Here is a 14783-nt window from a genome sequence, read left to right as displayed (position 1 = left end):
TGGATGGTGTGACAAAAGCAATCTAGATCCACATAGGGAGCCTGTGAGAGAATCCAGAATCTCCTCCATCCTGGTAGCCTTGCGTGAGCAATGTCTTAGTAACTTCAAGAGTTTCAGGACTTTTCAAACAAGAAAAGTAGGAGGTATTCTGGCTAAAGACATGTTTATTTTTAAGCAGCTCTGAAGAAACCAGGACTGGAGTCAGAGTTTAAAAAACAAACAAAACACCTTGGTGTGTGTTTAAACTGGGGTTGTTTCTCCCATTCTACTCCTGGCATAATACTATCAAAATAAGACTTCTCTTTTTTCTTTTTTGTACCAAGGATTAAAACCAGAGGCTCTTTACCTCTAAATCACATCCCCACCCCTTTTTTTTATTTTGAGATAGGGTCTTGCTAAATTTCTTAGGGCCTCACTAAGTTGCTGAGGCTGGCTTTGAACTTGCAATCCTCCTGCCTCAGCCTCCCAAGCCACTGGGATTACAGGCGTGCATCACCATGCCCAGCCAAAATAATACTTCTAAGATGGACATCATATTGCTTTAGATTGGTTAAAATTCCAGAACAAAGGATTGGGGGTATAGCTCAGTGTAGACAACTTTCCTGGAATATTCAAGGCCCTGAGTTTAATTCCTAACACTGGGGGAAAAAAGAAAAGAAAAAAAAAATCCATTACAAAGAACTCTTTAATTTAGAATTAGTTTGCATAGTATCTCTGTTGGTTTCCTTAGTTTAAATTGTAGGATCCTGCAGGTGGAACAATTTCTTTACAATCTCAAAGTGGCAGTGATGAGCTGCAGTGAGGGAACTGTGATCTTTCCCCTTTGAAACCACAGAAGAAAATTCAACCAATTCACTTTAGCAAATAATAAATTTATTAGGTGCCTCCAAGTACAAAAAACACTGAAAAGCTGCTGTAGAGGGTTAGGAGGTTGTGCAGGAGACGCGCCTGCCCTTGAAGGGCTTACAGTCTAGGCAGTTAGCCACATGAATCAGTTGTGGAGATAGGTGTTAGGCCAGCTAAGTGGGAGTTCTTGAAAATATCCACATCCTTTCGAAATATCCCAAGGACTCCTTTCCATGGGAAGCTCAACAGTGGGGAAGAAGAAACCTTTTGTGGGACAAATTAGTGTAGTGACCTTGACTTTGCTTATGAGCATCTTTCCATTGCTGTTGCTTATTCTCGTAACTTTCTGGGCATCATTTCCTAACTGGACCTTTGTTTGGAGTCACCCTGCTTCCTGAACCTTCTCCAGAGTTTCCTGTTTGTGATTGAGTGTGGCTCAGTTGCAGTTTGGCCTTGGAATGAATTTACAGTCTGATTTTTTTCCTTCAGCCAATCTGTCTTTTAATTTTGGTCAAAGTTGGGTTGCTATGCTTTGCAATCTGTGGTTTGAAGGATGGGAGTAAGATGCAAAAATAAAGTAAAGCAGGCCAGACTTTTCCCTTACTTTAAACATTTAATAGTGCACTTACTGATTATATTCTGTACAGATATAGAGCAAATTATAAACTTCTTCCTTTTATTTATTTTTTTCACTTAGACTGTATTCATGTAAAGTGTATTTACATTAAGGGGGAAAAAGCCTTGAGGTACAAAACCCAAAAGAATATCTGAGGTATAAATACAAGTATATTTTAAATAATAATCTTTGTCATGCTTTACCTATGTCTGAAAGCACAGTGGACAGACATGTGTACATATTTCTTAATAGAATGGTATATACAACATACAATCTTACAAATCTGGAAGCCATACAATTATATCTTTACGAGGAACACTGATATCCAAAATACTCAAATTTTAAAATTCTAATCTGACCCACCCCCCAACTCTTCAAAGAACCTTTGAAATAGTAACACTGACAATGGTAACTAAGTTATAACAAAATAAAAATCCTTCTTACAACTCTCATTCATACATTATTCACTTTTGATCCATACAAAATAAATTCACTAATACTGTCTCTAGAGTCAATCTTTACCATTACAGTAAAACCTGTATAAAGACCACCCTTCCAGAAAACTGTGCTGTATTCTTTCACTGTGACTACTACTTCCCCTTAGGACTAAAATATATTTTGAGGGCATCATAAAAGAAAAGAAAAAGAAATATAGGAAAAACAAACAAAACAAAAGCCAAGAAACCAGAAAAACCTATTTGCTGATAAGAACAAAACCAATTAATAAAAATGTGCAGCTTTCAGGAATGCTGTTAACAACCACCAAAAAAGGAAAAAAGAAAAAAAAAAAAAGGCTTTTGTGCCTGGGTTAAACTTACAGGAATTTCCTTGGGACGGTTTCCCATGTTCTCATGCATAGTGTCTCAAAGAGTCTGTGCTATACACATGAAACTGCAAAGAACTGTAACAGGTTAAAAAAAAAAAAAAAGTTTTGATGCTCGATTTAGGAGTAAATGGAGTGTTTAGTTTTTACCTCTCTTAAAAAGATAAAAACAAACAAAACCCCCCTGTGCCTTGGAGCCAATAAGGTCAGGGGAAGGGGATTATTGTTCCTGAAGTCATCTTTATTGGTTAAAACTACATCCCTGTTTGCAATCAGGTCTAAAAACAAACTGCATTTGCAATGAGTGTTACAGTGAACCTGCAATGACTTCTAAAGTAAAGAAGAAGTGGTGGATAAGGAATATGCTTACCAACCTGGAAAAGAAAAAATAGACAAGTGTTTGTTGGGTCTCCTTTCTGGATGGATCCATGGGTAGTCAACTATTCCAGGTTAAACTGAACCTGCTGCATCGACATCCTTCCTGGAGGCATCTCAGTGTGCCAGACACTGCATTCCAACGTAGACATCTATGCCACTCAACCAGTGACAAACACACATTCACACTCCTCTGTGCAAACCTTTCTTTGCTCATCTCAGTGAGAAAACATGTCCACAAGTACCAACTATTCCAGTGGATACACCAGTCCCTCGACATACTGCAAATCAATGACATAGGTAACGTACACCGATATCACAGAGAATGAAATATCTTCATTGTCTTCCATAATGTATTTAAAGAGTTTTGCTTCTCAGAAGCAATTTGAATTAGAATACAAGAACTTTTTTTTTTCTTTTTTTATATGCACAGTCTTATATATTCCAGTCAAGGTCTCCAGAATAGACCTTAAACAAACAGGAAGCAGCTTTAAAAATGTATCAAATTGCTACAGTCACTTTCTATACTCTGACTTGTATTTGCTTCAGGATCAGACACACACTGATTCTTCCAAGGACTGGCAAGGTTCTGGAAACAATCACGCAGGTGGTGGACACAGTTGCTATGCTTCAGTAATCACCTAGATTTGGTATCCTTGGTTTCAGTGCTCTGATTAATGAAGGAGTCTCGAATCTTTACCACTTCAGCTGCACACAAATGTCCAAAAGATTTTGTGTACCATTCTGGCATGTGACCCCTAGTAAAGAAAGGAAAAGCCCATGATTTAGTTGGAAAACACTGAAATAAGATGAAAGCAATCCCAAATACACATTCATTTCTTTCTTTTCCTTTTTTCCTCTCCCTTATGCTAGTGCTGGAGATGGAACCCAAGGTCTTACACAGACTAGGCAAGTACTCTGTACCACTTAGCAACACCCCTAGTACCACTTCCATTTCTTGATGGACCAAATGTGTAGGTAAAGATTACTTATTTGCTGGGCGCAGTGGCACACGCCTGTAATCCCAGCAGCTAAGGAGGTGAGGCAGGAGGATCACAAGTTCAAAGCCAGCCTCAGCAATGGTGAGGTGCTAAGCAACCCTGTCTCTAAATAAAAATACAAAATAGGGCTGGGGATATGGCTCTGTGTTTGAGTGAGGCCGAGTTCAATTCCCAGTATCCAAAAAAAAAAAAATCCCAAAACCATTTTTTAATCCCCAGGCAATTTCCTGGGATATTCATTGCACATTTGGAACCAAAGTTTTCTAAGGAACAAAACATAGAACATAGATATTGAGTGAAACTGCTTAAGAAATGCTTCGGCTTACATCATGGAAAGAGATACAGATATCTGAAGAACTAGTGAGATGTAAATATTTCAAAGGAGAATTTAGTTAACATGAGAGATATTTTAGAGTTTTCAGAACTTCATTTGTTTGGTCTGTTCTTTTCTATCTCACTCATTTTCTATACAGCCTAAACTCATTTTTTTTTGGGGGGGGGTGGTGGTGCTGGGGATTGAACCCAGGGCCTTGTGCATATGAGGCAAGTACTCTACTGACTGAGCTATATCTCCAGCTCTCTCTCATTTTATGATATGATTACACATTCATTTTTGGCACAGAGTGTAGGCCTAATCAATTACTAAAAATGCTCTTCATACTATTCAAACGCCTTTGAATATAAAATGAGAAATGTCTGCTTGATGGTTGAAACATAAAATACATAATTTCCTGTGGGCATTAAATTCACTGTAGAACCACCAAACTTGTGTTGCTTTAGGGCCACATTTTCTAAGGAATCCATATTAGGAAGTGGAGGTACCCAATGACCAGCAAACACCAATGTGTTACTTCATGATGTCACCAAGATACCACAGTGTGGTCATTTAATTCATTTTTTCGCATCAGACAACAAGTCTAATTCTTCCTCAGGCCCTCACTGTGTCCAAAAAGTCAGAGTCAGACATACCTTAAATCAGCTCGGCACATGTAAGTGAGTTTGGATTTTCCTGACCCGCAGGGTTCAATTAAATATCTGGACAGAAGCACGTTGACCCTCACGCCTGCCACCGGGGCTCGGTCGTGATCCACAGAGGTGAGTAGTAGGGCACAAGCTCCTTTGGGTAAATTTGTCCTCCAGGTTCTGTGGAGACAAAACCAGAGGGAGTGAGAAAGGGATTTCCTGGAAGCCACACTGAAAATGTGGCATCACCCAGAAAGGAGGAGGGGCCAGGCTCAGTGCCATGTATGACCCACGCCTGGGTTCCTGGCATCCTCTAAACTATTGGACACAGACTCTGGGATGAGTAACTCTGTACAGCACGACGTCCACTGAGAATATATAAGCTCAGACTTGGAAAAGATGGGCCAATGGGAAGTGGAGCTAAAAGCCATTTTTTCCATTTTACAAAAAGCCTTCAAATGTGGACATCCAAATGAGCATCGCTTCTGTTTGAAAAGTTCTGGACAAATGATGTGACATTTCCTCAGAGATTTTTCGAATTCTTCTTTCAGCAATGTCTCCAGAGAATTTATGAATTACACATAAATCAGCCTTAACCACATCTCACTTGGGACTCGAATGTTATTTCCTGGCTTATTCCTTCTCTAGCTGTTTCTAACCAGAAAAATCTACCCTAAAAGGGGCAAAAATCTGTTGCTATGAAGAAGCATATTCATCTGAATATGCCTTTCTGATGAATACACAGCTGGACTAGATGTAGACAGATTTCTGTATTTGGAAGTCTCGCCATTTTTCTGAGGCCTGTGGTTCATTTTGAACCGTGTGACTTTCTTGTAGGACTCTACAACACATAGGCTTGGTTTTGATATTTAGCTGCCTATGCCACAGCGATCTGTTTGGCAGATCTCACCTCAACACCACGTAGTCCCGAGCCGGGTGGGGTGCCATACTGTTTTGGACATACTGGTAGATTTCAGTCTGGCTGTCCAGGATTTCGATTACTTTTGAATCCAGCAAGTCGACATCCCAGAGGTGCTGCTCTTTCAGTAGGCGCTTTAAGACCTCCTCAGGCAGAGCAGGGACTTCGATGGTTGATCTCCAAAGCCTCAGAGGGGGTCCTTCACTCACCTGAAAAGAGGATGCGTATTTCAGAGCTAAGAGAGCCATACACAGCTTGGCTGAGAAAGCAAATTGTGAATGGAGGGTCCGGTCTTGTGTTCAGAGGCTAATAAATCTATGACAGTAATAGGTTGCTGTCTTTGAGTATATTCAGGATCAGGCCTGAAAGCAAACGAAATAGCTGGTGTCGACTCTGGTCTAAATCATGATGTTTATTTTTCTGGTACCTGTATTAGGGTATATGTAAGATCAACCATCATCATACCCCAAAGCCTGTATAGCTATATGGATTACTCTCTTGTTTATTTATACCGAAGGTGGTAGAGATAGTGTTAGCAAATACCACTATGGACCTATCATACCACATAGGATGCCCAAAGTATAGTAACTGAGAACAGACGACGGTACATGGAGATGCTGACTGGATTATGGGAAAATCTAAATATTCTAAAACATTTCTTTAAAACCTAGCACCAGTAATAAAACACTCCAGGAAACTTTAGTGTGATTCCATGGAACCTAAAGGATTTATTTCATTAGAAATGGACTGAAATCCTCTCTAGTGTTCATTAGTCCTTGTGTGATGGTCTCCTCATCAGCTCAGGGAGTCTGGGCTACAGATTGTCATGGATTACCGCTGGCCCAAGAATCTTATCTCTCATGAACCCAAGTCCTGACTGCAGGATTTCAGAGCAGCCAAGAGGGAGAAGCCTACCTTCTTGTAGGACAGCTCGGCCTGCTCAGAAGTCGAGTAGCTGACCCAGCCTTTAAACTTCTCTTTGACCTCCTTATACAGGCCATCCACACAGTCCTGGAGGAAGTGTTTGTAGTCGGCCGATTCATCGTTACTCAGATGTCCCAGTGCCTCCAGTGTGAGGGGCTTCAGCTCTTGTTCGGTATAGGAATTACGACACCGGCTCATTTCCTCAGGAACCTGGGAAGGACACGAGAGACACAAGGTCGAGACTCCACCAGGGCTCCTCCTCAGCACCCATCAGTGGGAGCACACGGGAGAATCAACAGCTGGGGTCCTCAAGGCAGTGTAGGCAGCCCTGTCCCCATTTCCAACAGAAGGCAGGGAGTCCCTCTGACTTTATGTGATGTCACAAGGATACAGACAGATCACCTTGACAGATATGTCTAAAACACGTATTCCTGTGTAAGATATACGTGTTTTAGACATATCTGTGAAGGTGTACTAAAATTGGGCTTAACTGAGCCACTGAGCAGGTAGGTGGCTCAGATACAGAATTTTAGTTTCAGATAATTGGCTGCTTTTGTTTTTTAAGTAAGGGGGTATGGAGGTAGGCCATTTCATGAAACATAATTAACTCTAATGAGTATATACATAAATATAAAATTAAGACATTATCAGGTCACACACACACACACACACACACACACACACACACTATTCTCCAGCTGTGGAAAAGGATGTTTTCCTAAGACATGAACAAAATATCAAGCCAACCATTTGCCAAACACTTTTTGTCCCCATTTGCGTCATCCTAACACAGGAGCCAACCTTCCCAACTCCTTACCTGGAAAAGCTTCTTGCACTCAGCAATCATATGGGCCAGCCCTTGAGTGGCTGCTAGGTTTTCATTCAGATCTTTCTGATCTGGTTTGCCCAAACTCTGTTTTCTTTGCATTACCCTGGATAAAAGAAATAAAGGGAGGGAAATGAGTCCAATATTTATATATTGGTAATCAATGTATTATTCATGGAAACTCAAAGGAGGAAAAAAAAAAAAACATTTTCCTGGAACCTATTTATCACGAAGTGGTTCAATAGAGCTTTTACTTTGTTTACCAGAATTTCTCAGAGTTTTATCAACAACACACGCTAGAGATATGTTTTTCATGAAATCCAGGATATTTAAAGCCACTTTGTTAAATAGGATTCTGTCTTAAGAGGAACAGCTGCTAAGGGCTGTGGTCCTGCTGGGGAGTTAGCCAGCTTCCGGAGGGTGTGGGGTGGGGGCCCTGGGAGCTGGGGTAAATGGTTTCAGTATTCTTACCATTTAAATAAACAGGATACCCTCCACAGGTGAGGGATAAACCTATTCTTTCCCAGAGGTGTTGTCTTTCTCTTATCTGATCTCTCTCTTCTACTCACCTCTAGTTCTTTATCCCATTAAAGTTGGAATGCCCCAGCAAACTTTCGGAACTAGTTAAAAAGGATATTTAAGCATTGTATGGCTTTTAGGAACAAAGCTAACTTCCACTAGAACAGCTAGGCCCCAGGTCTCCAGCTAGGAAATAACTCTTCAGGTTCCTTTAGAAAAGGATCTGCAGGATACATTTGGTATGGGGGTGGGGGGAGTTTGCAGTAAGTCCTGTTAGTCACTCTCTCAGACCCTCCAATAAGAAGGTATTCATATGAAAATGCAGAGGCTAGGACTGGCTCTGCTATTTCTTCCTGTCAGGCGCGGTCAAGCTACTTACTGAACTAAGCTTTCTCTAAGCCTTACTTTCCTCCTGTGAAAAAGATATTTGCAGAATCTTTACCTCCTGTGATTGTTATGAGGAATAAATGAGCCGATCAATGGGAATAGAAGGGTCCTGTGCCCAGTACAGAATAAGCACCTAGCCTTTATTATTTTTCAGATTCCTTGACTTTTTCTCCACTTTTCATCTTGTGTAAACGCATTCTATGCAGAAATTTTACAAACGACTGGCTTAGGCCAAATCCTGAGTAGAAGCACCTTTGAAGCTCGACATTAAGACCAGGCTGTTTCAACTTTGGGCAGAGGCTGGAAGTTTGGCTTGCTTGACCACGCAGGGAAAAGGCAGCAGGAATCATCCACCCAGTTTTTTAAGACTTGTAAATCGGTATTGTTCTTTGTTGGCACAAATAGGATGATGACACTATTATTAGACTTGCCCCCCATTACTGGCTGGGGCAAGGCAAGACTCAAAACCTAGTTGTTACTAGGCTGTCTATAAAAGTCATACTTTCTAGAAAGTTCTGAGAGGAAAAAAGGCAGAAGTACAGGGGAACCTTGTGGCTGTAAATGAAGGAAGTCTCACTCATTTTGTTTGGTTCAGGTAAGAAGCCAACAGGAGTACAGTGGCAGCCCTATAAGGAAAGGCCAGCTGCCTCCGTGGAAGGACAGAGCCCCCGTGTGCACCTCTCATCTGACCTGTACCTTGGAGAAGAATTCTCTCTCTTCAGGGTGTTGAGGTGGAAGAGAGAAGGCGCTAAGCACACAGCCAGATTGGTCGGAGTCATCTGGTTTTCTTTTACAGCCGCTGTGACATCACTCAAGAAGTAAAGAAGCGTCTGGAGAACCTCCCGGTTCTCATCAGGCAGGAGCATAATGGCAGCCTTGATAGCCTGGAGGCGCTGGTCTTTGGGTACGTCTGCGAGGTACAAGAATTTTCCTCAAGCTCAGTGATTTTCCATGTATGTGGCAAGGAAATGTCCCAAAGCAAACATCAGCATCAAATACTGAACAAGCACTTGCAGAAAGTGCACTACAGGTTAATAGGGAAGAAATTATGGACTGCTACCAGTCACCAGCGTCACGACCCTCAGGTATTTCCTGCCTTGTGGAGGAGTTAAAAAATTTTAAACACTCATGATACCAATAATACTCCTAAATCTACCTCAGACTTCAGCTCCGGATAATGCTCTTTTAGTTTAGAGAACAAAATTTTTTTTTTCCTGAATACTTTCTAATAATCCCTAATTTACTATCTCAATTACTGAGATCATTATACACTTAAACATAAGTTTCAATGAAAAGTCTTATCTAAGCCTTGATTATAAAAGATTGAGAATCTCTGGGGACTGCTATAATTTTAAGTGATTTGCTCATTCTCAAAATGGGGAAAATTGGGGGCTGGGGATGTGGCTCAAGCGGTAGCGCGCTCGCCTGGCATGCGTGCAGCCAGGGTTCGATCCTCAGCACCACATACAAACAAAGATGTTGTGTCCGCCGAAAACTAAAAAATAAAATATTAAAAAATTTAAAAAAAAATGGGGAAAATTGTTAAAATAGTCAGTCGACTTAAACAATAGATAGATTTAACCAGTAATTTTTTCCTTGAGTTTTAGAAACCATACCGAGAAGCTATTATAGAAATGCACACGATTATTCAAATAATTAAAAATGCAAATGAATCCATAAAATAATCTGCATGTAGAAAATGCTGAACTCAACTTTTAGGTCTTCTTTTTTAGACAGACCTTTTTTAAAAGCATGTAGTGGAAAAATTAAGTCACTCAAATGTAGTGGCCATAGGACAAACTTATTAAACAGCTCCATGGTTACAATACATAACAAATACCTTGGTGGGGAAAATGTGACCTGTGTTTTCATAAACTATGAAAGGATGAAACAAATAATGAAATAATCCAGAGCAGCTCCATTTCTCATAAAATGAAGTCCAATGCTCCAGTTCTAAGGACAATTTCAGCACCAAGAGAAGCTGCTTTGAAATCACACTGCTGTAATACCATCCTGAGCCAAGAAAAACACAAGGCTGTAAAAGCTATAATCCTGATCTTGATCATTAATTTCGACAACTGTTTGCTTTAAGCTTTGCTTAAAAGTGAGAAGAGCATGGGTATTGTTTTCTCAAGTATTTCTGGCAGGGATTGTGATGAATAACAGAAAAAGATTATTTATTCATTTTACAGTGTGATAAAACACAAAGACACCTGTGCAATTTTAAATACAACAGACCTGCTAGAAAGATATGAAACAATTGAAAATTTCATTAGACAAGGCCAAGAGAGAGGGAAGGGAGAGGGGCTGAGAGAGAGAGAGAGAGAGAGAGAGAGAGAGAGAGAAAGCTAGATAGATGTCTTGGTACCTGCTCTTTATCTAAGCATCTTAGATAACATTGCTCTAGAGAAAAATAAAGGGAGCTGGATCAGAATATAAAAATATATAACTGCTTCAGCAATTAGAGACTAATGAGAAGAGAAATTTATTTCTCATTAATCAATAAGTATATAGGAACTAGTTCCACAAACAAGGAGGCAAGGAAGAAACTGATGACATGTGTTTCCAAGAGGTCACACAAAGACAAGAACAAGGCCAAAGACAAGTTCAGTTGGCCCCATGTCCCTCCGTGCCAAGTAACCTCAAAGTCCAAGAACACTTACATTGGTAGATCTGTAGAAAGGTTTCCGAGAGTTTGTTTGTCATGAGTGGCTCAGGAAGATCTCGAAAATATTGCTTCAACATGTCTGCCACATCATAAGCAGACTGTCCTTCATAGTTGACACAATCCGAGGCACTCTCATTCATCTGGCGCAGAGCCTGAATCCGGGATTTGACACCTGATTTTCTGAAGAGCCCGACCTTTCGGAAGAAAAACATTCCATGTTGGGATGGAAGCAGTATCTCCATTACAAAACTAGGAGAAACGTGCGGCTGAGCCCCCAGGGCGAAGTGGGATCCACAAGTAGTGGTCCTCACCTGATCCAGACAATGGTTGCGGAGGTAGCGCATGGCCTGCTGGATGCTCTGAGGCAGGGGTTGTCCTGTACGCTGCACGTTGACCGTGAGGGGGACCCCGAACACGCTCCGGTCCTTGTAGTCTGGAACCTTGATTCTTTTCATGAACTTGGGCACAGCCCTGTTTAAAGAACATGGTGCGAAGGGGTGCGTTTACTTTTCTGTCTATACTTGTCCTCCTCTACAGATAAACCCTGTGGTCCCTAGATCTTTGCCAATATGGTGACTGTTTAAATTTGCATGAAATAAAGCAACCCATTCAGTTCCTCAGTTGTACTAGCCACATTTCAAGTGCTCACTGGACATTTGTTGGTAGTCGATACTGTTTTGTTTTATTTATTTTTTTGGTACTGGGGATTGAATCCAGAGGTGCTTAACCACTGACTGATATCCCCAGTTCCGTTTTTAAAAAAATATTTTATTTAGAGACAGGGTCTCTCTGAGTTGCTTAGGGCCTCAGTTGCTGAGGCTGGCTTTGAACTCATGATCCTCCTGCCTCAGCCTCCTGAGCTGTTGGGATTATAGGCAAGTGCCATCATGCCTGGCCCAGTAGCTGCTATTTTAGAATGTGAAAATCATTTAACTTCCTACCATTATTGACAGTTTCACTGGACAATGTTGTTGTACGTATTTTCAGAGCTGGGGTTAAAAGGCCTGGTCACATCTCTTTTGTTGGGGATTGTCCTTCCATTGTTAATCTTGAGAACCAAGGTCTATAGTCTTAAGGAAACCAATGGACTTCCTTATAAGATGGCAGTACAGGAAGAAATAGAAGCAGAAAACATGTTGATACCCTAACTAGATGCTTCTGATAAAGTTTGAAAACACGAGCTTCCACTTGTCCTGAAAAGGGTAAGAATCCCCTTTGAGTTCCTGATGAGATCCAAAGTAGTTAAGGTAAAAAGATTTAGGAAATATTGCATGAAAAAAAAGAGCAAAGACATGAAGTTGGTATAAGATATTGAGCATCAACTCCAGAGCTCAACAGTGAAAGACCTGAATTCAAAATAAATTCTCTTAATTGATGACCCCAGAGTTATATCTTGCAGTTTCTAAGGAAAGATAGAAAAGGAAGAATGGGGGTTTTGTGAGCCTCCCCCAGGTTTCCTGAAGTCCTGAAACTAGGTCCACCCCCAGCGGCACATGCATCACCAGGAAACCCATGTTGTGCATTTAAGACTGTCACGCAGGCATTTGAGCTCTACAAATGACCCCTCTGAATGAGACAAGTAAGACAAGGCCAAACAGGAAAGTAACTCTGGGCAGAATTTCTCCCTAATGCACGGATCCACAATGCCAGGCTTTTACGTTAAGGTTTTGACTTGCTGGAAAAACTGACCAGAACTTGAGAAATATTATAGACTTTGAGATTCCTGAGGGTTTGGTGGGAAGGGGATGGGCAACTCAGCAAGGGGAATCTAAAATATGCAGTTTTAAATAGCCAGCAAGGAAAATATTACTCTAAGCACACAGGAATACTGCAGAAGACCAACTGCTTCAACATTTGAGTGCTTACCAATGGCCACGACACGTTACTGTTTATAGCTCCAGGAAAGGTAAAGCTAAGGAGCAGAGCTGAGTTGGTATTTCCATACAGTTAAATATACAGTATCACGGCTAGAAGAGTGCATAATACTCGCTTTGTCGGGGGAGAAAAGCCTGGCTGGGGAATGTGCAAAGAACACATTACGCTCCCCACTGAGAATCTGAAGCATGTGGGGATAAACTGGTCAATACTTATTTATGTCATTCAGAACAAACAACTTCTGTATTTAGCAAGGCTCACATAATAATGGCCTTTGCACAGGAGGGGCTTTGATGCTGCAGCTAAATTCACTGTGCATCCAGAGGAGGGTGGAGCTGGAGGGAGCAAGACCAAGCTACCTGGCTTTGCAGATTCTCCCAAGTGACTTTGATCTGCCACAGAGGGCTCCAATGACATGGGCTGCTTCTCTGTTTTGATAACAACTGAATAATAAACACTTTGATGAGTGAAAAGACTAAGGACACTCAGCTGGCAATGCAAAATAACACTGAGATGTCAACGCAGAGGCAGTTCTGGGTTTTGCATTAAGAGTAGAAAAATCAGTGTGTACAGACTAGGTCACATCCATGATCCCTCCAATCTAACAATTTACATCTCAAGTTGGACACACCTAAGGCTAGATTTTCAAAAGTAACTACAAAGAACTCATCTAATACATTTCGTCTTTATTTATGCATTCGCCTATAGCATTTTGTAGTGCATTCTCAAAAATTTATTATTCACTGCTTGAGCATCTTTGCTGGGAAAAAAAATAACCTTAACACTTGAACACAGGTAGATCTTTCAGTGATGCTGCAAATACTCATATCAAAAATAATTTTTAGGGCTAGGGATGTAGCTCAATGGGAGATAGCATGCTGAGCATGTATGAAACCCTGGGCTTAATCCCCAGCTCATCAAAACAAACAAGATTTCTAAAAACATGCATAAATAGGATTACAAGGACAGGCAATGTACATCAAGCATTTCCAAGATGATCTCATAATATCTTACCATTTCTTTCCTTCCTTCTATAGGTATGACATAATAATGTACATGTATTTACTTATAGTGGGTTATTCCTACCACTGGAAAGGAGGCAGCAATACCACGTGATATGAGAGTAATACATTCTCACCACCATCAACTGGCAATTTGCCACTCCAAGAGCTGACAATGCAATCTGCCAGCCCTGCTGTTAATTCCTTAAAACTCTGATGCCTTCAGCTGTCTTGAATGTGATCTCGAGAATGCAGAGACCAGGCTGGCTCTGGAAGAGTGCTTGACTTGCATGCCTGAGACCTTGGGTTTGATCTCCGGCATCACAAAACAAACAAGCCAAGAACAAAATGCAGAGACTGCATGACACACTAAAGATATTAACAAAGAACAGAACTAACTACCATGTGCTTACTGTGGGGATGGCCTCAAGGAGTTGACTGAAAAACATCACTTGAAGTTACGGTTTAAGTTCTTACCAGCTAAAACCATGCTTGTTAGAAGGTGTGTACTTCTCCAGCAGGGCTGTCAACTTGAGAAGCGAGTATTTCTGCAGTAGGTTCATCTGGGCCACAGACTGGCAGTTAATCTGCAGAGATACAGAGTTTAGGCTTGGCCGATGGGAGCTCTGGAAACTGTGCCATCTCAGTCTGTGCCTGGAAAAGAATGGGGCAGGGTGAGTGAGCACAAAGGTAGATGCAGAACTGGCCAAGGCTGCTAGCTGTCCTCTTAGGAACTGAAAGGATTCAGTTTTCAGGCCATTCATTTTCTTCCCCTGTGGCAAAGCGTACAATGGTTCCTAGGTGTCCACAGGGGATTTGTTCCAGGATCCCGCTCAGATAGCTGAATCCACAGATGCTCAAGTCCCTTACAAAAGGCACAGTATTTGCATATAGATGATGCACATCCTCCTGTTTACTTTAAATCATCTCCAGATCACTTTTAATACCTAACACATAGTGAAAGCTCAGTCATTAGTTGTTATACTGTACTGTTATGGGAATAATGACAAGGTAAAAAAGTTGGTACATATTCAGTGCAG

General features: G+C 41.1%; 1 protein-coding gene across 9 annotated transcripts in view; it reads right to left on the bottom strand.

Moving 5' to 3' along the window:
* Nucleotides 1-851: 851 nt before the first annotated feature.
* Dlc1 (DLC1 Rho GTPase activating protein) overlaps nucleotides 852-14783 on the bottom strand; it is a 470384-nt gene continuing 456452 nt past the window's right edge. For 7 of the 9 annotated variants that reach the window (XM_058583954.1, XM_058583953.1, XM_058583952.1 and 4 more), the window contains 9 exons: nucleotides 14221-14397; nucleotides 11179-11338; nucleotides 10863-11061; nucleotides 8890-9109; nucleotides 7285-7399; nucleotides 6459-6677; nucleotides 5535-5752; nucleotides 4631-4804; nucleotides 852-3418 (listed from right to left, as the gene is read on the bottom strand). In XM_058583954.1, the coding sequence (XP_058439937.1) occupies nucleotides 3298-3418; nucleotides 4631-4804; nucleotides 5535-5752; nucleotides 6459-6677; nucleotides 7285-7399; nucleotides 8890-9109; nucleotides 10863-11061; nucleotides 11179-11338; nucleotides 14221-14397 (1603 nt within the window). In that variant the 3' untranslated portion in view covers nucleotides 852-3297. The remainder of the gene's footprint in view (nucleotides 3419-4630; nucleotides 4805-5534; nucleotides 5753-6458; nucleotides 6678-7284; nucleotides 7400-8889; nucleotides 9110-10862; nucleotides 11062-11178; nucleotides 11339-14220; nucleotides 14398-14783) is intronic. The other 2 variants (XM_046459255.2, XM_046459257.2) reach the window with 1 other exon arrangement.

This window comes from Marmota monax, unplaced genomic scaffold (genome assembly GCF_021218885.2).
Source record: "Marmota monax isolate L192 unplaced genomic scaffold, Marmota_monax_Labrador192_F-V1.1 WCK01_AAM20220418_F8-fsc00332, whole genome shotgun sequence".
In the NCBI taxonomy this organism is placed as follows: Eukaryota; Metazoa; Chordata; class Mammalia; order Rodentia; family Sciuridae; genus Marmota; species Marmota monax.
This window is presented reverse-complemented; position numbering and strand designations above follow the sequence as displayed.